General features: G+C 40.3%; 1 protein-coding gene across 1 annotated transcript in view; it reads right to left on the bottom strand.

Moving 5' to 3' along the window:
* Positions 1-25,979, bottom strand: part of rimbp2b (RIMS binding protein 2b) — a 61,868-nt gene that overhangs the window by 23,385 nt on the left and 12,504 nt on the right. Inside the window, 6 exon segments of the mRNA XM_061279804.1 lie at positions 889-909; positions 1,151-1,201; positions 3,761-3,865; positions 5,404-5,526; positions 6,705-6,794; positions 10,906-10,989. Of these exon segments, the coding sequence (XP_061135788.1) occupies positions 889-909; positions 1,151-1,201; positions 3,761-3,862 (174 nt within the window). The 5' untranslated portion in view covers positions 3,863-3,865; positions 5,404-5,526; positions 6,705-6,794; positions 10,906-10,989.

The following is a 25,979-nucleotide window of genomic DNA, read 5'->3' as shown; positions in this document are numbered from 1 at the left end:
AATGTGAAAGCAAAAAAAAAAAGAAATGCTGTGAATGCCATTTTAACCACTATGGATCCTTTTGTTGATGCATACGGTGATGCTACCACAGTAGTTCCATGCTGTTATGTGTGAACTGGAAAGATAAGTAGTTTACATCGACATGCAGCTTGGTGCACTTGTGGTCAATAAGCACTATACAACACATGCAACAATCATTGATTATATATTGATTGCCACTACACAACGGAGGACTTCATTAGATGCTTCATATGAATCTGATAAGATCCAATAAATCAAATTACAGTCTTCATTTTGTACAAAGATGCTGTAATGCTTATATCAATTCAGCAAAAAAAAAAGGGATAAAGCTGCCAGAACGATGCAGTGCAGATCAACACATATTCACTACATTAATGCCTATTGTTTCATGCACAGCTCTTCTATTGGATCTCATTCGACTGTGTAGGTGTACCTAATGTTGCTGCATGTGAGGTCACTGATGTCAGCCAACCACCTTTTTACTTTATGCAGGCTATGAAAGTTTTATTTGTCGAATCTTTTCATAAAATATTAAGGATTATAGGATGAATATTTCTCTATGATCAATGCAAAGAGAAGTCTTGTTTATACTGTCAGTCATGTTCCAGAGGATTGTGTGTGAGTTTTCTTTGATAGCCAGGAGAAACGCGAGGTGGGTGGACAGCAAGACCCAAGGAGAGGAAGCACACAAAACCAAAATCCTCCTAAATATAACCAACATATGTGTTTTTGTGTTGGATTGCACCTTTATTTCATAACTAGCTGTTAATCAATTTCTACTAACAAAGAATAAACTGATATGCCTCCACTGATAAAGAAAAATATGTTAAAATATCCAACACAGCAATAAAAACAATTATGAAATACCTGCATGCTGTCCAAGTGGTTCTAAGCATCAACAGTGAGACAGTAAAAAGAAAAACAAAAGAGAGAAAAGAAATCATTCATGCACATATTAATAGAAAACCAACAAGAACATTAACCTAAACTTTAGAAAAACAGTGAGCACAGCATGACTGTCTGGTAGTAGAGTGTATGAGCCATTGACCAACCATTATATTGACTTCACAGAGTCTGCTAGAGTATATGTCAACTACACAAAGACCCGCCCCTGAGCCCAGAAGCTCACCTCTAAAAGATGGACAGCACCCTCATGTTCCTTTTTAGCCTCAACCTGAGCCTGGAAAGAAAAGATACAGTGTTTCAGATCAGGTCAGCTTGATTGGAATTTATTTTCTACTCTGTGGTGTTGAGTGATAAAATGACTACAAATCCATTATTTACTTTCACCGTTCCTGGCGAAATAATTAGGATTTTACTCTTGCAATATTCACAAAATAAAGTATGTTTTCTTTTAAGTCCAAATGCACTTTCAATCACCAGTTGCAATGTTAGCAATAGTTGCAAAATATAATAACATCATTCTTTTTCCAAGAATAAACCACAATAATCCTTTTTGCCTATCTATATAAGAATGCCACATTTGTTTTAGAGGTTCTGATGAGATTAAGTACTTATACACAAGGAAGGTTTACCACCTTTGCTCAGTTCAGTGGGCCGTCGGCACATGCTTGTGTCATCACAACATCTCATTTCAGCCATGTTATTACCCTTTCAAAAGTTCCAAAAAAGGCAGTTTTTGGTGGCTGGATTTTTGGTGCATCCCTAAATTGTCAAGTGTTACTGATGGTGCAATGATTACACCATCAGTAACGATAGCAAATAACCCCAAAACAACAGCAACATTGATTTTCATTCATGACTTTAAAATTTGGACAATTTCCAGACTACATTAGTCTTGAAAATGATTTGAAAGTGCATTAATGGGTTGCCACAAGTTATCTTCCTGTCACGACTCATCCCCAGTTGTATTATTATGTGTCGGTTGTCATGGTTTCTGTCCACGTCTGTGTACTCGCCCCTCCCTTCCTGTGTCTACTCACAATCAGTGTACTAATCACAGTCACCTTCCTTTCGTTACCTGTCTCTTATTTAAGTCCTGTCTGCGTGCTGCTCCCATTTGGATCGTTGATGTCTTTTTGTCTCACGTCTTTGTCGGTCAGTTCCGTTTCTGTTATTCAGTCTGTCGGTCAGTCCTGTTGTTGGTTTTATTAGGAAGTTATGTTAGTTTGCTGGTTCTGTTGGTTTGTCCCATCATCCTCCATTCTAACTCCTTTTTTTTTCCTCTATAAACCCTGGTCCAAGCAGCATTTGGTCGCTCTGCTCCATTCCGATCCATGACACTTCCTTCAGCCTGTTCATGCTCAAAAAGTTCTGATGACATGCTAGTTAAGCCAACAGTTTTATCCGTTTCAAATGTACTGTGCTTCCATCACTGTTGTGCCACAGCATAATTGTTTCATTTGCCATGTGGAATGGATCCAACTCGGTTTGCTTTGTTGCCAAAAGCAAACAGCACCCAGGACGTTTGCTACCCTACACCAACAATTTGATTGAATCGGAACTCCAATTCATTTACTGTCTTCACAAGTGCACAAGCACAGCATTGCCAAGGGGAAAACAAACTAAACTTCAAGTAAAACAGACCGAAGACTGTTCAGTTTTTAGAGCGTGGTTAACACTTTGCATTCAAGCACCACTCGGCTGAAAATAACAATGAAGTGCCTGACAGCACTTACTAATGGACATTTTTAATGTACTTTGTTAAAGGAAGGTTGGTCTTCATATAACTTAACTAGGAGATTTAATTCTGCTGTGCTTTGGTTCACTCCACGTTTGAGACAAGAAAAAAACTGGTTCTGCAATTATACAGTGGACTCCAGATGTCAGCCATGACAAGCAATTTAGCTGTAATTTCTTATTCTTCTGTAATGTTAACAAGAGCAAATGACTAAACCTGTTCTGGCCATTAAAGCCTTAATCAACAAAAAGAATGGCTGACAATAATGCAATTGTGTTGTCGGTGGTGTTGTGCTCGCATATTTAAGTTGATGATAATTAGGGTATTTACAAACCATGAGATGATTTAAAACTGTGACGGGGGGGGGGGGGGGGGGGAAGAATTTCTTTTAAGAACTGGGAACATCTGTTGAGAGAAAATATGACAGCATATGTTGACTTAACACTTTCATGAATCTATTTTGCAGGCAATTAATTTAAGAGAATGCAGAGCGTCTGAAGGCAGATAAGGCAGTAATGAGCTTCTGCTAATGAGAGAAAACGCTGCCTGCAAGTGGCTGACTGTGAAGTCAGCACGACACTACAGCAACAACACTGAGCTGTGCAGACAGAACCGGGGACAATTCTTATCACGTTCACACGATCAACAATCTCAGCCTTTGCTCCACTCGCTTTGACATTAAAGTCAGCTCCAGTGCACAAAAAAAAAGAACGGCTAAGTACCAAAACTGCCTTGGCTAGCTAGCACTTTGGTCTAAGCAGGCCTCTAAAAGGTGTCATAACTACTTTCCAATTGTAGTGCACGATTTGCTTGTGACAGACAAGAGTGCTTGTGAAATATTACAGAAAAGATTAGGTAGGGAAGAGAGAACTGAGGGATGGGGGCTCAGTGGACAGTCGTGCCAGGGATGACAAATTGTTGGAAAGATGCCAGGTGAGAGGACTCTTTGAGTTGACTTTCACTTTCATTGTAACGTATCACAACCTCAGCTCTAACGAAAAAGCTTGTTGAATCTCATCACTAACACTGACTGAGCAAACAAGAACAGCCGTCAAGACGTCTGCAGCTTTTACCTTGGAACAACCTGACTTCTCTTACCTTCTGAAGCAGGTCAATCTCCTGCTGCTTTGCATTGAGTACAGCCAAGGCCTGCTCATGCTCCAACTCGAGCTGCTGCCTCCGCTCCGCAGCCTCACGCATATGCTGTCCGCAGGGGATGAGAGGTTGGAGAACCAGGGAGGGAGAGGGATTGTGTGGGAGGGCATAAAGACGGCTAATGTTAGTGCTATTAAGAGCCAATGCAAAGTGCATCCCCGGTCTTCACTCTTCGTTTCCACACAATCCAAGTGTTACATGTGCCCTCGGTGGTTAACAGTGTACTGACCTAATTGACACCCTGAAGGATGAGCGCAACGCAGACTACAAACTGCAGTTCCCTCATAAATTATGTGTGAATTCTGAGAGATGTTGTTTCCGAGCCAGAACGCCAAACGAAAATCATTAAGGACGATGATAATGTCGCTTGATACATGACAGCATATCAGGCTGCAAGACGGCTGACATCAGAGTAATCGTTTTGAGGTGATGCTACGGCTTTTCTGGCTGTGGTGGTGCGCTTGATCTCATTCTGTAAAAAAGCCCAATATTATGTCACCGAAACTCTTCAGTGTGTGAGCTGAGAAAAGTAAGAGCTCACTCAGCCTGAGTTGGACTCGATGATACTGTTATTGAGCAGGAGAGCAAAGAGAAGCAGCTGTTTCATTACAACAGCTTTAGTGCAAAAGACTCTTAGCATTCGCACAGAGACTTTGCTTGACGGTGCCCCAGAGTTTAACGTATAGCTGACCTGTGCAGCTGGCCCTGTGACCCACTTGCAATCGATCCATGGTGTGGTACAGTGTTGGGCCGCTGAGAAAGCTCATCTCTCAGCGTTCACAATGTTTATCACAGCAATCGCTATGTGACAGTAGTCTATACCAAGTGATCAGCAGCACTAATAAGATCAATGGATGGGACATATGGATGAGGACCAAGACATGGATACACATCAAGCCAAGTTTGCTTCCCCCTTTAGGTAACACAATGCTTGTCTGAAGTTTCATTACTTCCAATCTAATTTGTATCATCAGTAGGTTACATGAAAAAGGTGAGCAAATTCCAAATTCAAACCAGTGCGCCACCGTGCTGCCGGAGTTCAATACACCTGTCATCCATTCATATGCCCCGTCGAGTGAACGTATGTGACACTATCAAGTGAAAGAAGCCAATGACACACGCGTGCCAGTAAAAGCTCAAGGATAATGTGTGTGTCGGTGATATTATCATCATGGGGGGTGACCCAGTCTTGCTGTTGGACTCCGCCTCATGCATCAATCACATTCCACACAATTGTGGTCTAATAGCCAGGCGAGCATTCATGTCTGTACGCATTCCACCAATGAAGAAGTATTCAGAACGAGATGAACAACTCTGCTTCCCGGAAAGACGTAGCTGTGTTAATTTTAGCGGGGGGAGAGGCAAGTGGGAAGAGGGGGATGGGGAAAGCATGGAATAGAGCGGAGAAAGTCCTAGCCTCTACTCTTTCACTTCCAGCACGACACTCGGAGGCAACAGACATGTCAGACACGTTAGATGGCCAGAAGGATATGTATAGCACATTAGGCAGCTGGCAAAAAGTAGCATTCTCTTGAATTGGGAACCTGAAGAAGATATTCTCGTCGCCATGGAGCTTCTTTTCTCACCTTGAGCACCTGCTCTAGATTCTCCAGTTTGCCTTGGAGCTGGTTTCTCTCCCACAGGGCTAAATCTCTCTCCTGCGTCACAGAACCAAGCGTATCTTTGAGTCGGGCATACTCAGACTTCACCTGTGTACACAAAACAAAGGGAGAATAAATACAAAACTGAATATCTGTCACAGATTATTTTTAATAATAGATCATAATGTAGAAGTATTCTAACAAAGGCATGGGGGAGATACTATAGTCAACATTAGTTCCGAAATGCCATCCAAGATATTTCAAGATTGAAAAAACATTCTAACTCAGACACTTGAACACACAACTTCTCTATCAATGGTTTTACGGAAACATGGGACTCTCCAATAAGTACCAAGGTTGTGCAGTCATTCTCAGAGCAGACACAAATTTCTAATAAATCCTCGTGGGAAAGTAAGTCACAAACAAAAGCCAGGGAGAGTACAACAAGCAACCTGCAACAATCATACAAATGTGTCATATGTGAACTTAACAAGGTCATCTTCCGAACCATGTTTGGAGAAACTGTTTAAGTAGCAACATGTAATCCAGTCCCAGGACAGGTGCTGTCTGCTTGGTGTCTTGCTCTATTCAGGAATTAATAGGAATCACAGCACTTGTTTGGATTCAAGGCTCGCAATGTGCTTTTCTCATAATCAGCCACGATGATAACAATTCAGAGGCAGCTCCATCAAGAGCTGCCCCACAGTCCTGAGAGGACATCAATAACCAGCATCCCACTCTTTTGCAACCCTAACAGCAACTATCTGCCAATAAACTCCTTCATGTAATTGCCTTACTGCCCATGGAGACTGAGCATTTTTGTTGATTTAGTAGCTGAGTTTTGTGTACTCACTGTAAAAGCCTTTTAAGGTCATCGGGACGAAAGAGGGGTGAATGTTTTCTTCTTTTTTTTTTAAATATACAATCAGAGGATCTGTTTGCGTCCCACATCAGACACAGGCACTATCATACCATCGCTAGAAAAATGAATACATTTGGAAACCGCTTAAATAAATTGACATTTAGCAAGGCAGATGTACACAAAATTCTGAAAATTAGACCAAAGTCTTCCACAATCCACTTAAGCAAACTGACGTTAAATTCTTACTGTTCTTTTGTTCAAAATGGATTGCTTTTTTAAAATATTACACTTGAGTGCTTTTTAGGCGGTTGTGAAGACACTACCCAAACTGGCAGACTCTCACTTTTATGCATGCAAGTTCAACATCGGCTCATTTAAAATCAGATATGACAGCAAAGTGTGCAACTTGGTTGTCGGCTCTTACCCTCTCATATTCGGATGATTTATGACTGCCGCTGAAAAACTGGAGGCTTAAGTGTGTGTTCTCCTGGAAAAACTCATGAAGCTCATTCTCCTACGCATAAAAAGGCAGAAGAAAAATTGGGTTTAGGCCACCATATATGTATGTATATATATATATATGTATGTATATATACCGCACTGCACTCAGACGCAGTTATATTATACTGGTGATACTGGTTATTGCACATCTTGATGGAGTGCTCAGTGTTTTCTTGTACTCTTAATTGCATAATTGTAAGACTGTTTAATATGCTCAGACTTAACTTTCAGGGATAGCAATTAGCCAAGATTGTGCTTGTAGTCAACCCCTCGCCTGCGGAAAACTTCCTCATGCACAAACACACAAGTACAAGTTGTTTAATTTTGACTATTGTTCTCCATGTCATTTATTATTGTTAACTGCTGCCTTGCACAATACAAATGATCATTTTAAAATAAGCCAAAAACCAAGAAAGGTGGAGTCATATCAAGAACGCCTCCGGGGTTTTTAATGGGGACTTGACAGATACATTGGGGGTTTGATAAAATAATTTATATTTGTGATTTAGAATCTCCCCAAAAAATGCTGGAGGTGCTACACAGATTTTCGACGCAGCTATTCCCCCCCAGATCCCCACCATACATAACGTATCATACATGATCTTGACATTAAAAGTAAAAAAAAAAAAGAATCTTCAACTTACTTTTGCTTCTCAAACGCTCAGTGTATTATGTCTATACTGACATTCAGGATCTGCTTTTCCATGAATTATAGAAGCCTGAATTTGGATTCAGCCTCCATTAATTTATAATATAATAGCTTCAAAACCCAAATTAGATTGCCATATCTTTTCATAGCCATTGAGCCCTCAATTAGAGGCAGCACGCTGTAGATTGCAAGCTAAGCCACCAGAGCTTCAGTCAATTCACCAAAAAACAACAGCGATAACAAAGACCATATAGTGTTGCCTCTCAGAGTAAGCGTTCTTGCAGTTGGTTTGCCCTCCAAAGCTTTGACGGTTACACATTGTAATCTTCCAAAAATACACATTTTGAGGGAGCAATTCCTGCGTTATCTATCAAAATGGCAAATGCATTGAACGAATCTTCTGGAATGTACGACAAAAACATTTGTGTCATCTATATTAGTCCGTGTAATTACTTGGATAATAAATGCAATGCAATTAGTGTATTGGTGGAGTTGCTCCTTATTGTTTATTGAAGTGTGGGTTATGTCTAGACATGGCCTGACTCAGCTTGGTGGACCACAGAGTGTACTTAATGTCAACCAGATTGACGGATGACTCAGTGGTGCCATTTAACACACCAATAAAGCAAACACTCTTCTCTCTCTCTCACTAGATGCACCCGCCTCACCTACTGATGCTCTGTACACACATTCTACACACATAAAAACGACCCCATTTTATCCATTGCCTTGACCAAGGGACTCTGTCTGTTAGGCAAGCATTGTAGAATATGATCAATCATAAAGTGTAAACTGTGAAAATGCATGCCATGAGGCTTATATAAAAGCGCTGCCAATCACACTTTTAACAGAAGGCGTTGTGTTGTGCAAACACCTCGACGCTGTTGAAGGAAAGAGGAACAAGCCAGCAGGCCACCAGAGCGCAACGTGACAGTACAGAGGAGCGCTGCACTCCCTCGACTTGTTGACTTTCTGCTGTTTGCCTCTATTGATATTTGATTAGCGCAGTACATATTCAAGTGTCACTTGCAACGTTGCTATGGTAAGAGCTGAGACGTGCTCGGCTGATGGACTAGAACTGTACCACGAGGGTGAAGGTACCAGATGGTAACGCCTGCGTTGACTGTCGAGTGACGTGAACATCAACTTGTTAGAACAGACATGACGTAAGTCCTCTAAAAATTTCATTCAATACTTCACACTTCTGAGATCTACGTTTTTCAACAGCACTCACACATTCCATCAACGTATTTGTCCCTTTTCCCCAAAGTTCTTTTCATCTCGTTTTGAAGGAAATGTTGCAAAATATTGCCTAAACTCTCACAAGCAGAACGTCCTCATTTCAAGATCTGTAGCAGACCTTAAAAAAAAACAAGTATTCTCAAAGACCTACAAATGGAGTAAAGCAGAGGTGTGACTGAAGTAATGAATTAATTAATCAAATTAATCAGATTACTTATAATAACTGATTCATCATGAAGCTACTTTTTTTAATTGTCCACATCAATAAATATTATCCGATTTCTGTAGTCCTCGTCAGCAGACTGATTGAATAAAACATTTGATTTGACTGGAAAAGGATGATCTGACGATGACGACGATGATGAATATTTTTGACATTTTTCTGACACATTACAGACGAAACCAATCAATCGTAATTTATGCTTGTGCATTTTTGCAGTTAATATACAGGAAGGTCCAGTTTTTTTTAATAAAGGGACGGAAATTAAAAAGTGTTTCTTAAAATATTTTGATTAATTTACAAAGCAATCGACAGTTTAATTGATTTTTAAAATCATTATTAGCTACAGCTCGAGAGCAAATTATTGAAGCTGGTTCTGGTACACATAACTGTTTGGCATTTAGCACCATTTGCACACCCTGCCTTCTGATAATGCTGGACATATTACTCCTCAAATGTGATGTTATATAGTTGCCAGATTACAGTATTGCTGTCTATGAGTTGTAATGTAATTAAAAAAACACGTGTCCGTTAATATATCGGAGCAAGCTGAGTGAAAAAAAAAAAGCAATTTTTGCTGTTGAGCTGAACTGTTGCTGTATTTATGGCATTCATTCCCATTGTTTTCGAAGCAAATTGTTGTGATTGATTGAGGATGTCTGCACCACTCGAAGAAAGCGTTTAGAGAGGGTGACAAAAGAAAAATAAGTCAGGGCAAACTGAAGTTTGCACAAAACAGGATGTGACTTTACTGTCAAGTCGAAGCGTTTTCACTCATCTTCAGTGCTCTGCTGTGCGTTTGTGCGGCGCTACTCAAAAGCTCAGTGTAGGAGAAGATACGTAAGTGCTGTACTGGCAAACAACCTGCATGCCATTTGGGGACAGTTTGTCCTTTGGGGAGCGCGCTCCGTGTGGCCTCGGTGGGCTGACAATGGGCAGGAGGGGAAGTGCAGCTTGTGGGCTGAGAATGTGAGAGAAGCGCTGTAAGGAAAATACTGCTAATGGAGTGATAGAGAACCACATACAAAGAGAGCTCGTCAAAAGAAGAGAGCCTTGACAATAAGAAAGGATGAATTCATAAAGTGTTATTTAAATCAGTGCTAAATATCCCCCAGCTCTATGCTTCTCCTGCTTCTTCATCTTAAACAGAATTAACTTTCGACTTATACTGTATCAACGTAAACAACAGCAGTGAATTCAACCAGGAACCATGAGACTGTTGGGACCAAATTTTAAGATCCACTTTTGAAGCATTAAAGCAGCAGTTAGTCACCTTCTCTCTTAAACTGGAACATAAAATGTCCACTTTATCCACTGTGTAATATAAAATAATAATAACAGAAATTTTCTTCTATCTATCTGCCACATGGGATTGACGTAACTGCAGAGGCGAAAGCCCGAAGATCACATTAAGTTGTTTATTATGTTGTGGTGGAAAGAAAACATTATTCACAGTCACAATCCTCTGAATAAAAAACATCCAACTAACTAAGCTGTGTAAAATCAAAATGGGAAGGTGACTAGATTCAACTGGTGGTATCCAGTCCAATAAAACAATTCTAACAAATATACGTATTATTAGAAATATAGTGTTTCCTACTTGTCACAATGAAACTCATCACAAAATCTGCCAAATTATTTTTTTGCCATATATATCTATAAGTAGCATCCAACCGGAGAAAACGTCACCAGGCGCCACTGAGTCTGAAGAACATTTTTTGCTGACACCATGTCCTTTAAGACATATCATTTAAAAAATGACAGCATACACTATTGTTATGCTATAAAGTATTGCGTTGTATTTACTAAACACAAAGGACAACAGGAAAACCACAGCACTTACACATACAGCTCATCTGCGTCGTAGCATCACATACTCTGGTTTAATTGCTACCGTTTGTCACATTCTGTCATCACCACCTAAGAATCAAGCTCCCATTAGAAGACAGTGAAACGGAATCATTTTCCGCCTGCATCCTTTTACTTTGAGGCTGGGGTGCTTTCTTCACTTACCAAAGTCTGGCATGTTTGATTTTTTTTCTTCACCTCTGCCTCAAGCGCTTCACACTCCTTTCTCTTGGCGCTGATCTCGGTCTCCTAGAAGTAAAGAGATGAAAACATCAGAGGGCTTGGGTCTATAACAGAAGCTTCCAGAGAGAATGGGAAATACTAACAAATAAATAATAGAATATAAAATGAAAACTCTGCACGTTTTCTTTTTGTTTCTTTCTTTCCACCTCGGCCTGATGTATACTGCATCCCATTACCAGATATGAACTCAGAAAGCGAGACCACACCTAATATCTCCTGTTGAATTCATTTCATCACGTGATGGCGTGATCTTAAGTGAAACGTCTTTCACCTCTTTCCACAACATAAATCTGCCTCACTTTCATATGGAGGATGACTTGCTTGGATGTGTCAGCACCATATGCTTTTCTCAGGAGTGGGCTGCAAGAAAATGTGATGTTTTCATCAAATATGTGCTCACTCCTGCTGTACGGGGGCCACAGCAACACACACACACACAGACACACACACAGACACACACACACACACACGTGGGCACTTGCAGAATCAAATACACTTCAATGAAAGGTCCTGCATCTGTTTGTTCCTCCTCTGTGCCAGCTACATTCAATAAAACAGGGAGCACAAGGTCAGAGAACAGGGCGAGGAGGATGCATGAAGTTCAACCCTTTAATGTTCTATAATTCATAGTAATTTCCCTTTACGCAACAAAAAGAATGGATAGTTTTCATCATTAATCCTAACTCTGTACACGTAAGCACAGCCCTACACACATCGACTCTGCTTTTTTTCTTGTTTTTTTTTTCTATTTAGATGGCAATAAAGGGCAACCACAGCTCATTTTGAGGGACTTTTAAGGATTAAAGCTTGCGAAGAGGAGAATGAAAAACTGAATTATATCTAACTTGAACTTAAATGCAAAATACAATTATTTTGCTGACAGATGGGATTATAAACAGCTAAACAACACAATCTAATCAAAAAGTACCCATGTGTACACTACAAGGCGCCATTATATCGAAACTAAAAGACGGAGAATTACTTAGTGTCTCCCCAGATCGACAGCTTGTCGTCTCCCATGTGGCCTGGTTTCCAATGTGAACAGTCTCCACAACCAGACGGCATCATCATCAATACCAATGTGCGCATTGAATCTCGTATTCATAATTGCGTCCACAAACACACAGTACTCAGGCTTTTGGAGACACGATTGTTCCGAACACATTTCCAAGAGCGCAATTAAAATTCCCTCTGATGAAAGATTCAAATGGCTGCCATTGTGAGTAATGAGCTCCTGCGTAAGTGAGGAGGCGTTTGCTGCACGGCAGATGAAGATGGATGAGGAAGACCATCTTCTTAAACTAGATCAAGCTGGCGCTAATGCAAATAAGGTAGACACTGAGAGTGTACAGTACTGAGAGGCAATTTTTTTTTCAACTCAAACATTTTGTTGCACTTTGTGACCGTGTCCCACTTGATGTTGATTCTTCACAAAAGATAATTACATGTTTGTATTTTTTTTTTTTGTAAAGCCTGAAATATGGCAAAAGGTCAAAAAGTCCAAGGAGGGGGAAACTTTTGCAAGCCACTCTATGTATGACGTTTAGCGTGGCTACCACTGCGAGTTAAATGTGAAGTTGAAATGTCGTTTTGTTTTGAGTGTTTTTTTTCACGCGGCGTAAATTTGTTTCAGAGTTGCGTGAAAGGCAACCGATGCCAAATGTTTGCAGAGGACAATGAGAAAAAAGCCTCTGTTGCCTTTGAATCGCTACTCAGAATTGAATGCCTAGCAACATTTTCTCAAAATGACGTTTGGATATATACTATTTCTACCAATAACTAATGAAGTCAGGAGGGCTTCCCCATCTCAACATTAACTTCTTCTGATCTTCAGTAGGTGAGAAAGCTCGGTACATAATCACAGGCAAGCAGGGGCAACCTCATTACACACACTTTGCCTGTCTCTTTCATCTTCTGTTGTGTTCAATATGCATAGTGTATTAAAAAGGGAGGGGGGTGGGGTAATCCTGCCCCGGCTGATTTTTTGAGGGTGTATTTTGAATGCCATTTATTTCCACTGGGGGTAATTTTGTGATAACAACAGATACACTGTAATGAAGCTCTCAACCACAGATACTGATCGGCTTATTCCGGGGTGGGTTTTAAAATTGTAACTTCCACTATAATTATGAGACTGAGGGCGAATCCTGGCAGACACGGCGTTTGCATATTACAATTCTGCCGAGATGTTTCGAAGCGTGAGACCATTACGGAGGATAGCAGAGGGGCCACGAATGCCGAGTTGGCGCTCTGTCAACAGGGTCTTCGATGGAGAATTCCCCCTTGTTACTCACTAATACCCCACGCCAGCTCCACTCAGTCTTTAGTCACGCCTAACTGCTGACTATACAGGATACAGCGCTAGGCCAGACACAGCAGTCAAGTACACAACAGTCAACACTCACTTGTGGTTTGAGATCATTTGAAATGGCAGAGTACGTTACATAACCCCTGCAGCTTAGGACTGGGTGTGCAGCAATAGATGCTAACACTCTACTAATGCTTCACTGTCAATGTGTGCGTGTGTGCGTGCGTGCCTGCGTGCGTGTGTGTGTATGCGTGTGTGTGTTGCACATATTGAGGACTGAGCGATTCAGAGATGTACAGAAAGACACAAGCACTCAAAACTTAATCAGTTGGCTTGAGTGAAAATCTACATTTGTGACTCGTGTATTTTTATGTTAAGTATGAATGTGCAGTCTGAATCAAATTGAAATGACAACTTTGATACATATTTTACATTTTTATAGCTACACCTTTGACTATTAAAAACATACGTAAGACAGAAAAAATGCCATGTCTAATTAAGTCTCAATAATGTAGTGTAATGTAATAATGTAATGTAACTTTAAAAAGAAAAGAAAAAATTCAGGACAAAAGTGACGGTGCAAATGCAGTAAACAGAGAAATGAAAAATGGGTTGCAGGCAGGATTTACTGTCAAGCTATGCAGCAATCCGTACAAGTACAGGACGAGGGCATATTAAACATCCTGCAGCAGCAGGGAGATGAGTATCCTTGTATATTCTTTGTCTCCTTTGCTCCTTTTCTTTCCATATACCCACTGCCCCTATCAGCAGGGTGTGACCTCACAGAGCCACCACCATACGCACAACCAGCCTACTGATGTGTTATGACTCTATCACACTTCAACGGCACAGCGCATATGCAGAGGAGGCAAAAGAACACGAGCAGTGTGAAACGCAGATAGCGATCATGTAGGATGAAGCAGAACTTTACCAATGCTATGAAAGGCCTTGACAATAGGGAACAATGAAAAGGAAGGTAGCGAAAGAGAGCAACTGGGAACAAATAATACAAACGTGGGAAGATGAAGTTGGAACAGAGCAAGCACTCATTTGAAAGAACAGAGTGTGTATGGGAGATCTCCAGAGAGAGGACTGCAAATCTGATAATCTCATTGAATCAACACCAAGATGTCAGATGAGACTTTGGCTTCATAAAGGAAGCTACAGTGACTCAGCAGACTGCTACAAAGACATCGGAGGGTTATGTACACTGGTTGGTTATATTTGCTTGTGTAGTACATGGGCATGATGAAATGATTAACGAGATGACATGAAGGAGAGCGTACTACGATATGACGGGGAAATATTAGCATTTCATCATTTCATTTATTCTTTCTGCTGCTGTAACCAATGGTCTGACAGAAGGTCCACTGCGAACTGTTGACGATTGCTTGTACAGCCAAGCAAATGTTGAGAGCCCATTGCTGCACTGCTGCCCACACACAGACAAGATTACGCATCCCCAGTTGGACTCTCAGGCCAAGATTCTGCAGATGGCCATTAAGTTCACTGGGTAATCTCCATCCCCCCTGACAGAGCACTAAACTCCACCTCAGCAAGCTTTAATTGTGGCTGATGGCTGGGTAAAACCAATTTGACAAAGTGAACTGAGCATGTTTGTGGTAGTTAGAAGCATATTTATTTCTTTTTGGATTGACTCCCTACGCAACAAATACAAAGTGGTGCGCTATTCCAACAATCGATTATTCTAAACGATTGCTGAGCTCTGTGAATTATGGCTCAGATACATACAGTAGAGAAAATCCTCTCAAGTCAGGTTTCATCTCGGGACCAAAAGTCCCTGTTGCCAAAAACTCTGCATATTCACACACTGCTATACAAATTATTTTCTTGAGCGCCTTTGTCAGGAAACTGGTAAAGCTGCACTACCTTATTTACAATAAATATATGAAGAACAAGATCAATACTTTATTTCTTTATCGTTTTATCTTTGCAATATTATCATCAGTAATATTAGCATAATTGCTAAAAAAAAAACATGCAGTCATACTGACAATTAACCTTTAGTTACAAATACTACAAGTTGTAGTGCACACATACCATTTCATTGATGGGCTAATAAAACGAGAATATTTGCTTATCATCTCGGAAATAAAATACTAAACGTTTCCATGTACCGCACCCAAACGTGCTTGCAAAACCCTGGCTGTAAATCACTGCTCTAGATCACCCTGACCTTACATAGAATTGATAGGACTCCACAGAAATTTGGATTTTAAACTCAGCCTATAAACTAATCTTTCTATAAATGTTCGAAGAGGCTGAAAACACTGCTGATAGGAAACACGTAATGAACTACATTCAAACCTCAACACCATATAAACATAACACAGAGCTTTCAATAAAATGCTCACCAAAATATTCAATCATATTTTGCAGTCATTACCAAAAGGTTAATGGAATGTGGCAGATGATAAATGAATAATGAGGACATTCCATAGGTCAGACCAAAGAGCAATTGGCCCAGCCACATGTCAGGCATACAATAACGTGACACATTATTCTCAAATGTGATGCGGTAAAAAATTCAATTTTTAAATTAATTATTTTGTTGGAAGAAAAAAAAAATCAGCAATGAAGTAAAGAGTAAAAAGGATCGGCCACATTTTCCTTCTTTCTCCTGATGACTAGCTCACTCACATCTCTGTGATGCACAGGCGGAGGCCAGCACAGAAAGACAGTCTCCAAAACATGCTATGATCAAATTAATTCACAGCAAAGCAGCCAGCTTGAACCGCAACCAGATAAGCTGATTATTACGCACACAAACACGCGCACACACACACGCTGTCCTATTTGTTCTGATCCAATGTTATCACAATGCCCAATCACTGACCTATGGAATGTTAAGACGGATAATTTCAAGGAAGGCATGGTGATCCAAACAGGTGTGCCAGAACTGATTGTTTGTCATTTGATAATATTATAATGACAATCATTTAGAAATCAGCCCAACAACTGAATCGATTAGCACCTTTGATATCAATGTTGACAAGTGATCTGACGTTGCAGGTACAAATGGCTCCTTTTTTTTTTCTCCGGTGTAAAGATCCCCTGCTAAGAATGTCACGAGGGAACCTTCGCAAACACAAACTACTAATTTAAAGCTTCCCACATCCAAAGAGCAACGTCTGTTGATGTCATCGGCTATGGTGGCTCGTCTCTCACTTTGATGCTGTGCCAGAGCAAAAAAACTACAGTATGTTGCTCCATCCTGCAAGGAGGAGCAACTGGATGCAGAAGAAGACGGCTCTCCGCTGATCCAATCATTGAGTACACTTCAACGGCTGGTGACCCATTAGCGTGCTCTCCAGATGGCAAACCCAAAATACAGCGAGCACACCTTGGCTTTGGATTTCTTACCGTTTCCGTGCATGTGTCTGGCTTTGACATTGCTCCCTTAAACTTGACTATGAATGTTTGCCAAGGGCTGGATGACGGGCATGGAAAAGACCATTGGATTTTACCCTAACAGGTTATTTCCATGTAAAATGATCATGAAGACCCACATTGCATAAGGGGATGCAGGTGGTGCCCAGGGGGAGATAAAGAGTCAATTTTTTGCCCCACGTGAAGTTTGGCACAATCGATACAGAAAATAGAGCCTTGCACTTTCCGTCTAGGATGACAGAAACGGCTTCTAATTCACAGGCCTCTATAACACGTCACACTTAAAGTGTCAAAATCAGTGTTAACTGTGGGGGGAAAAAAATTCTAAACAAATATATAAAAATAGAGAAGATCGTCAGCAGGGTAAAACTATTGCATAACGGTTGACTGTCATTAAAGTATACAAATATAGTAGCCACTGTTAATATCCAGGGCTGTGAAATATAAAACATTCAATCTTCATTTAAATGATGGCATAATCCAAAGGGACCTTTATTAACTTTATTAACAGTGTCCAACGGAAACACCTACTGTAAAACAGCACTCGGGCAGCAATGCATCAACAATACATGATATTGCCACATGGGCACACTTCAGAAAATTATTCTCACTTTGTCAGTTAACGCAGTTTGTTGTTATAGCTACCAATGCAATTTAGAACTCCAAAATGCAAAGCTAAAGCCACAAACACCGCTAGCTTCCCTCGACCTGAGCTCATCTGAGATGGATGAGGTGGAAAAGTGCTGTGTGCTGACGAGTCCAACTTTCAAAATGTTGTTGGGAAATCATGCACGTCTGAGCCAATGAGAAAAAGATCAATAGCTCAAAATCCAAACGGCAGCATCGGTGATGGTATGAGAGTGTATCAGTGCCCATGGCGTGGGTAGCGTTTTGCGAACAAAGGTTACGAGACGGAACATAAGGAACAACTAGGTCGACGAGATATGAAGGCGCTAAGCCATGCAGTGATTTATAGGTTAATAGAAGAACCTTGTAACTTGCACATCTGTTCATTCATGTGGAAGGTAGATGTAGGTTTTGCAACAACATATACAGCCATACAAGCCGTTTTTTTATTCAGGGAAGTCCCTGCAAGGCAATGCCAAGCAACAATCTACATTCCTTCATAGGGAAAGAGTGTGAGTTTTAGACTGGCCCACCAGCATCCAGACTCCCACTGAAAATGTGTGACGCAGTATGAAGCAAAAAAAAGAAATACGACACAAACACCTGATTGTTGAGCAAGTGGAGTTGTACATCAAGCAAGAATGGTTGTTATGTTCTTAGTTTGCCAACATTTAGCGAGTGTTGCTGAAAGGAGAGGTGAAGTGGTAAACATGCCCAGCTTTTTTTGTAATACGTTACAGGCATCAAATTCAAAAGGAGTAAAAATTTGCAGGAAAAAAAACAATGAAGTTGATCATTTTGAACGTTGAATATATTGTCTTTGTAGTGTACTATTTGTTTTTGTGTATTTATTATGTATAATTGAATGTAGTGGTTGGAAAGGGAGGAACAGAACACTGTATTTATGATTTACACTTTTTTTTTATTGAGCTTTGGAGGTGTACAAAAGTGTGTGACAGGAGTTGTGATTTCACATGCAAGAGGATCCATGTTTACAGGAAGTGGGTTGTTTGTCTGGAGTGATAGAATACAGAATTATCATATAAACAGTGTGAGGCAGAAAGCTGCTGCTTCATGAATGTCAATATATCCTCGCTTTTTCTCATCCGGGGATCAGGTCAACGAATGGCTTCAATACTAAGATTACGCCTAGACAATTTGTCCCTCCAAATTCTGAAATGATGGCTACACCCTTAACAATATGAATGAGAAATCTGGCACTACAATGCCAACGTCAGAAATCCCTCACTAAGGCATAGGGCTCTTTGGTAATTGTTAGCTCGCTGTTTTTTTGGGGGGGGGGGGGGGGGGGTTGGGAGGCTCCTTGTTTCTTCTTGACTGAGGCTCAAGGGGGACTAGAAATGCTCCTGCCTGCCAACACCTCTGCAGTGCAAATAGACATTTCGGAGTCTGAGCCCTAGATCAAGTGGCAACCCTCCACATGGGTGACAGCAGCGTGGCATTCTCCCATATTGGAAAATGTAAACAGCAGCTGTCCTCTTATCAAAGGTGCAACAGCAACATGAGAGGCTTCAAAGGAGGAGGAGAGAGACAAGTGAGGAGGGGAAAATCACCAGAGGTTTAGAGTCTTTCAATTAAGAAGGAATCCTTTATCCCCATACTTGAGATGAAGATCAAATGGTGTGTTTCATTTTTTTACATGCACTCAGGGAAGGATGTTATAGTGAGGATGCTGCACACAAGTATCCTGAGCATCTCAGCATCTTGCTCAATAAGGCAATAAAGCACCAAATACGTACAATAGATAAGAATAAAATACACACAACCAAACATAAATTTACGATCTATATTATTGCATCAGAGACACTATGATGGTTTAGTGCAGTGGCTCTTAACCTGGGTTCGGTCGAACCCTGGGGGTTCGGTGAGTCTGTTTCAGGGGTTCGGCAGAGCCTCCACTGCAGAGGTCCGCACGCACCTGATTTATATATCCGCATATCTGAACTGGTCTCGCAAAGGCAAAAGCAGAAGTCACACTGATTTGCTGGTATGTCATTTGTTGTGAATTCATGCATTGTGTTGGTGTTATTCTTTGAACAAGGTGATGTTTATGCACGCCTCATTTTGTGCACCAGTAAAAAACGTCTGTCTTGGAAAAAAAAAAAAAAAGAAATCACTAAAGAGGTGAATGCGCATATGAAACTGGTGGGGTTCGGTACCTCCAACAAGGTTAAGAACCACTGGTTTAGTGTGACGTGTCCTGACATATATATTGTTATCAACCAACCATTTTCTATAGCGCTTATCCTCGTTAGGGTCATCGATGTTAGCCGACTTTGGGCGAGAAAAAAATCATTTATGACCTAGAAAGTTCCGAGACAGACATGTTTTGGAACGGATTACACACAAAAAAAAGTGTGAAGTATCATTTTGCAATTTCATGTGGAAGGTCATTGTTCTCCGATTAAGAGATTACCTTCTAGTCCAAATACGGTCAAGGTCATAAAATAATATCGAAGTAATTTTTGGGCAGTGACTTATCTCGCAATCTCGTACTTTGCCATCATAATGAAAAACTGAATAAATAGCCAGCTTGATTCCAGTCAAATGATGCACAGTGCAAGTGTTTGCATGTGATATAACTTTTTTCAATTTTTTGATCGATTTCTTATTTCGTCTTCTGCAGAAATGAATGTGATCAACTGCACAAATACTGTATACTTAAATATTATACAGTACCAATTTTGCAAACCGTTATAGAGTACATACATTTCATTTGTGGATGGCTGTTCACTGCTTAATTTTTTAAATTGTTGAATGCGTTATGAGTTTCTGTACACAAAATCTAGCATACAGTGGCCTTTTTTAAACGTGCACACAATAAAAAATTTAAAAAATCCAACAACATACGCTGAAAACGAATTAAAACTAGCTCCATTTGAAAAACGTAACATTTTTTTCTCAACGGGGATACTTTGGCGAATATTTCCCTGCAGTACCCAAGGAAAAAGGTTGCCTAACAAAAAATAGAATTGCGCAATACCTGCTGCGAAGGTTTGATCATCAATTCACACTGCACATTTTGGTCACATTGTAGTATAAGCTGATAGATATGCAAGGTAACCATGTCAGATGATGAATGCTTCTCATTGAACACAGTTGGAGGTCATACAAAAATACTGTGAACAAATCCCTTACTATCTTACTACGTATATCCTATTACAGATAAAACCAAGAAAGCAAGCTCCTTCATGTATTCACTATCGACAAGATATGCCAAGCTAATGGACTGTTAGCTCGTGTACCAAATGTCAAATTATTAAATAACAAATAAATAATAATTAGTGGCTAAATAAAGATTTTTCTATACAAAATAGAAATTCACGTGAAACTAATTGTCACACTTATCAGCCAATATTATTAATTTGCATCACCTTTAAAACTCTTTGGAACCTGCCGAAAATACAAGAGCATCTAATACAATCTTTTATTCACAGTGGAGCGCTGCTGACAACTAAGGGCAGATCATCCTCTTTTCTTGCGCTGGCCTCCGCTGACCTGCCTTCACACTCCAGCACACAGAGAGCACGCCAACAGCAACACATGCATGCATTTACTGACTGCTTAAAACATGTCTGAAGCAATTTGGTATGCGTACAAATCACAGCACCACGCTTTAAAAAGATATGAAAAGGGAGGGGATCAGGGCAAAACAGAATAAGATGAAAAAGGAGGGAGGGGAGACGAGCGGGAGAGTGATTGGTAACTGGCTGCCATTCTGGCCCGGTGGCCCTGTAGCTGATGCACAGCGTTGCGTAATGGCGCTGCATGCATTCAGTAAGAAGTAATGCAAACGGGGCTTAAGCACATGTAGCTGAAGGGAGCACTCAGACCTTGCGGGGAAGCAAATTTATTTCTATGCGCACATGCATACGCGGGATGACGCAGCCATGTTTTGACACTGTGCTAAAAATAGCTGCTTCTTAAAACAAGAGGGGGAAAAAAACAGAATGCCAGTCAAATCCAGACTGGCACGAGGCAGCAAGATCAAGCATCTCTTGCTCGAGAGCCCAGCGATAATACAAAGATCCACCATTCGAAATCGAAATTACACACCTGGCATGTGTGTGTACCTCGCTTCAAAGTCCTCGCAGCTGCAACCCCCCCCCCCCCCCCCCCCACACACACACACATATAATAAATTAAAGCAATTAAAAATCTAGATGAACAATTTTGCAGATCCGTTATGTAATTCTTGGCCTGTGGGGTCGTGTGATGGGAGATGGCGGCAGACAAGCCTGTTGTATTTGCTGCTACACATACTACATGGCCATTAATTACGCTCAGGCTCTTTGCTCTTTTTCTATTTCCAGAGATGCAAAAGCCTGACGGCAGCCAACCTACGGCACTGCAGCGGCATGTGCAGGCCGGACTTCGGCTTCACTGAAAATGTCACACAATGTTAGGTCGCTGAATGGAGAGCAGCCTGCAGAGACAGAATCAAGAAATCCTATAAATGGCACCAAATTATTGAAGGGTGTGATCTTGATTAAACATGTATTAATCAGATGCATTCCAGCTAAACGAATGAACGAACGAACGAACGGACGGACGAACAAATGAATGAATGAATGAATGAACGAATGAGTGAATGAATGAATGAACGAACGAACGAACGAACGAACGAACGAATGAATGAATGAATGAATGAATGGATGGATGAATGGATGAATGGATGAATGAATGACCTCAAATTGTGAAAGCTCACACACCATAGAGCCACCTTACTGCAAAGGAAAATTGAATGCAAAAAAAATACACTTGAGGACTTAGCAATGCAGAAAAACAAAAAATGGATCTCAATATAGATTTGTAATTTTGGAAATATTGATGAGTACTTTTATAACCAAGCACAAAGGCTCAGTAGTAGGTGTAGTAGGTGACATAAACAGATATGACTTTGGGAGCAACAAAAAATAATTCATCTCTTCCCCTCACTCTTCCTCCCTCTCCCTCCTCTGTGCAAAAGGAGTTTTCTGCAGGGTGTGCTGGAGTGTGAGTCATCATCAGTGCACACAGAGAAAAAAGGTAGAGTCATTCTTTAAGTGGCGGGCTTATGGTAGCCATGAAGCACAAAAATATTATACACCCTACCTTTAAAACTATCATTATGCTTCAATTCCAACACAGATGAGAAAAAAGCAACACAAGGACACATCACTGGTTTAAATATATGCAGTCAAGTGTTATGTAACAGTCAGCACAACTGCTCCAAGCATAACATATGAATGTGACATCAGGAAAGACTGTGTAGGACCAATGTGTTATATTTGAATAATAATCTGCTCATCTTTCTGCAATGTTAGCAACTTAATACATTAAACCATACCAAACGACCACAAGTTGGGAAAATAAATTAAATGCAAATAACAAAGACACTAGTGACAATACAACTTAACTTAATAATTAATTACACATAAATCATTGCAGAATATTCACAGCAAAATGTGTCAACTTAACTTCATTGGTAAATAAATATTTCCATCATTTTAACTGCCTTGCGTGATAAGCGTACTGGGGGGCCATGCCCACCCTCGATTGGATGCAGCTAGGTGGGTAACCCCGCTTTATGCCGCAATTTGTGCTCATTAGCTAATCAGCTATTGCATAGTTGGACTTCCATGGATACAGAATGGTCGTTGAGGAAAATCTGCCAATTTAAAGGCAGAAAATTGTGCATTCTTGCAGGTGTAAACACAACACAGAAACACAGATTTTAATGTCACGAATGCCCCCAGGTTGATGAACGTTAGGATACTGACATATTAGCCACCGCAGATTGACATCCCTGCTCCTTATACTGTGCAGTTTTCACTCAGCATAAGCCAGCCACTTCCCGCCATGACACTCGTCACGCACGTCACACACACCAGCCTGTTCCTGTTATTGTACATTTCTAAACTGCTTTATTATCACCAATACACTATCCATGCATCATTTGAATGCTCAATGTTTTTGGAGCTCCTCTGAACTGATTGTTGTTTTGTTTTTCTGGCAGTGTTCTACTTCCAACTCTAACACCAGAAATGTTAAATTCAATTGAATGATGCCTGTTTCAAGAAAGTATTACACATAAACTAAAGAGGAAACAAAATATAGCTTACAAAACGTTTGCTGTTTAGATAAGCAGGAATCATTACATGGTTCAATAAAATAATTGACTAACCCAAGCGTTATCATAATATTCCAAAGGCTATTTTGTTTTTACCTTCTCCCACACAGAGACGGTGCAAGACTGAAAGACAAGTTCCCTCATATCCACACAACTACAACAGGCAGGTTTTGAGAGGTTTGTCCTGGCGGGCACCAATGTGGCAACATATAGACGAGTGTCATAGACCACACTAACTGTGTGCAACTCAATACCCAAGACCGGCTCAAGTCCATGACGCAACCCGCCTCATGATTAAATTACTGCACACAAAGCGCTACTCTCCCAATAAAACACCATTAAAGACTGCAGCTGATATGCAGCATGGAAAGTAAATGAATATGAACCCAAGGCCGGTCGGTGTAACATCCCAAAAAACAGGACATTGTTTGCAATAGTAGCAAGAAAATGTAAAATGTTTTTCTTTTGTTCCAAGTTTGTTTTAACAATCTGAAAACAATGAAAACTAAAAGTACATTTTGTATCTACAAAACAAAGGGAAATATAATTATAGTGAAAATGTGCTTTGATTTTATTGATTCGGGCATCTACACCAATTAACTTAATTTTAATACATGAACCTTCGACATTGATTTTAAATGTATTTCTGTATTGCAGGACAGCCAATAGTCAGAAGAACCCAGATCCAACAGCCATGATGGATTTATCATCTCTGAAAATAAAACAAACTTCTTTTTCCCCACAGTAAAATACGCTAAGGAAAAGAAACAAAGGTGGTATGCTGTTGTTGCCGAGTGATTTTGCTAGCATTGGCACATTCATGACTTTGATATAGAGGGGATTCTGAGGTGGCACTAATTTCACAAGCTTAAAATAGCTGAGCTTATTTAAAAATAGTGAAGCGGAGAGATGCGATCTAAGTAAATGACCCAGAAAGAAAAGCTTTCCCTGGTGAACTCCATCGAAACCTCAGAAGTGAGAATCATCCCACGTCTCACATCACATAAGTAGCAAGTCACAAGAGAGTAAAATGAAAAGGTAACAATGAGCTCTCAAGAAGAAGAAGAAAAAAAAACACTGAACAAAACGTGAAGAGAAAGCAACCTTTGGAGCAATTGCATCCCATATGTGCGCCACATATGAGCGGTCAGCTTATCAGTCAGCTCCTCTGACTTCATGAGAATCGCTGTCAGCCAGCATTGGCCTTTAATTCCAGCCAGGCAGCAATCTAATTAAGGTTACTCCACTGAGCACAAACACTTTCTGATTTACAGGACATAGCTTTGAAAACAAAGCTGGTGACTTGGTCAAATTATTTTGTGAAATGTATGGAATGAAACAAAAAATGTTCTGTTTTAAGCTTTCATGGAAAATGCTGTGGTTCAAGTGAGGGAAAAACTGGCAAGCGTTGAAACGACTATCCTCCACCTTGTTTTGTTGCCCTAAAACGTGTGCTGTTCCTGTTAACTATAATTAGAATTAAGACGATCTGGAGCTTTATTGATCGAATTGAAGGGTATCATTAGGCCTCAGTAGATGAATTGTTGTACTCCTGTCCATGAATGTTTTTTTTTTTTTTTTTTTGTGGTGGTAGTGGATGGAGCATTTTAGGACTATAGTCAGTCTATTTATTTAAATACCTACTTAAAGAAACGGTCACCATAATAAAACCTTTATTAACCACACACACACATTAAGAAGTATATTAACAGTTTTAACAATCATACAAGAAAAAAAATTAAACACAGAGATAAGATAATGCTTTAATGCTCACTGAATGAACTCTTGTGACATATGCCATGATGTCACGTATTTTGTGGCCCGTTTTCCCCTAAAATATTTCCCAAATTCAATTGTACAAATGTGTTTCATTTGAGTTTCCACGTAATGTACATTTTGTAATCACCTCTGTAAAATGATCTTAGCGCTAGACTACTACTGACAGGCATCATAATTGACTTTGATTACATCACAAAACACACACACTGAATAATTCTCTCCCCCCCCCATCAAGTAACATTTCAATAAATCTGTCACATCATCTCCATCAGGGGATAAGCGCACAGACACAGAATTTATATATACGCAGAGTCCGATTAGTCTAGCTCCAGGACAGAGCGTATCAGTTTTTATATTTATGCACCGACTGTGTCCATAAATACCAACGCCCAGTCCAAAAATCAATGTCTACCAGCTCCAATATTTTCCTCTTCCCCATGAAGGTCACATTAATCCAGAGCTACCTATCTACACACACACGCACACATACAAATCAGTCACCAGTCAACACCGTCAAAATCCAGGTTGCCTTGACCCTCTGTTAGTTGGACTAATTTAAGTGTCGCATAATCTGTATCAGAGTGTAAAAATAATGACAGCTCACCCGACATAAAGGGATTATATCACGGGCCAAGAACAAGCTGGATTTTCAGGGTCTGGCTCTGTGCAGAGTCACGTACATTATAGATGAAGCAGTGGAGAAGGGGAGTGTTCAGCAAAGCACTATCAGTTACCAGA

This window comes from Syngnathus typhle, linkage group LG5 (genome assembly GCF_033458585.1).
Source record: "Syngnathus typhle isolate RoL2023-S1 ecotype Sweden linkage group LG5, RoL_Styp_1.0, whole genome shotgun sequence".
In the NCBI taxonomy this organism is placed as follows: domain Eukaryota; kingdom Metazoa; phylum Chordata; class Actinopteri; order Syngnathiformes; family Syngnathidae; genus Syngnathus; species Syngnathus typhle.
This window is presented reverse-complemented; position numbering and strand designations above follow the sequence as displayed.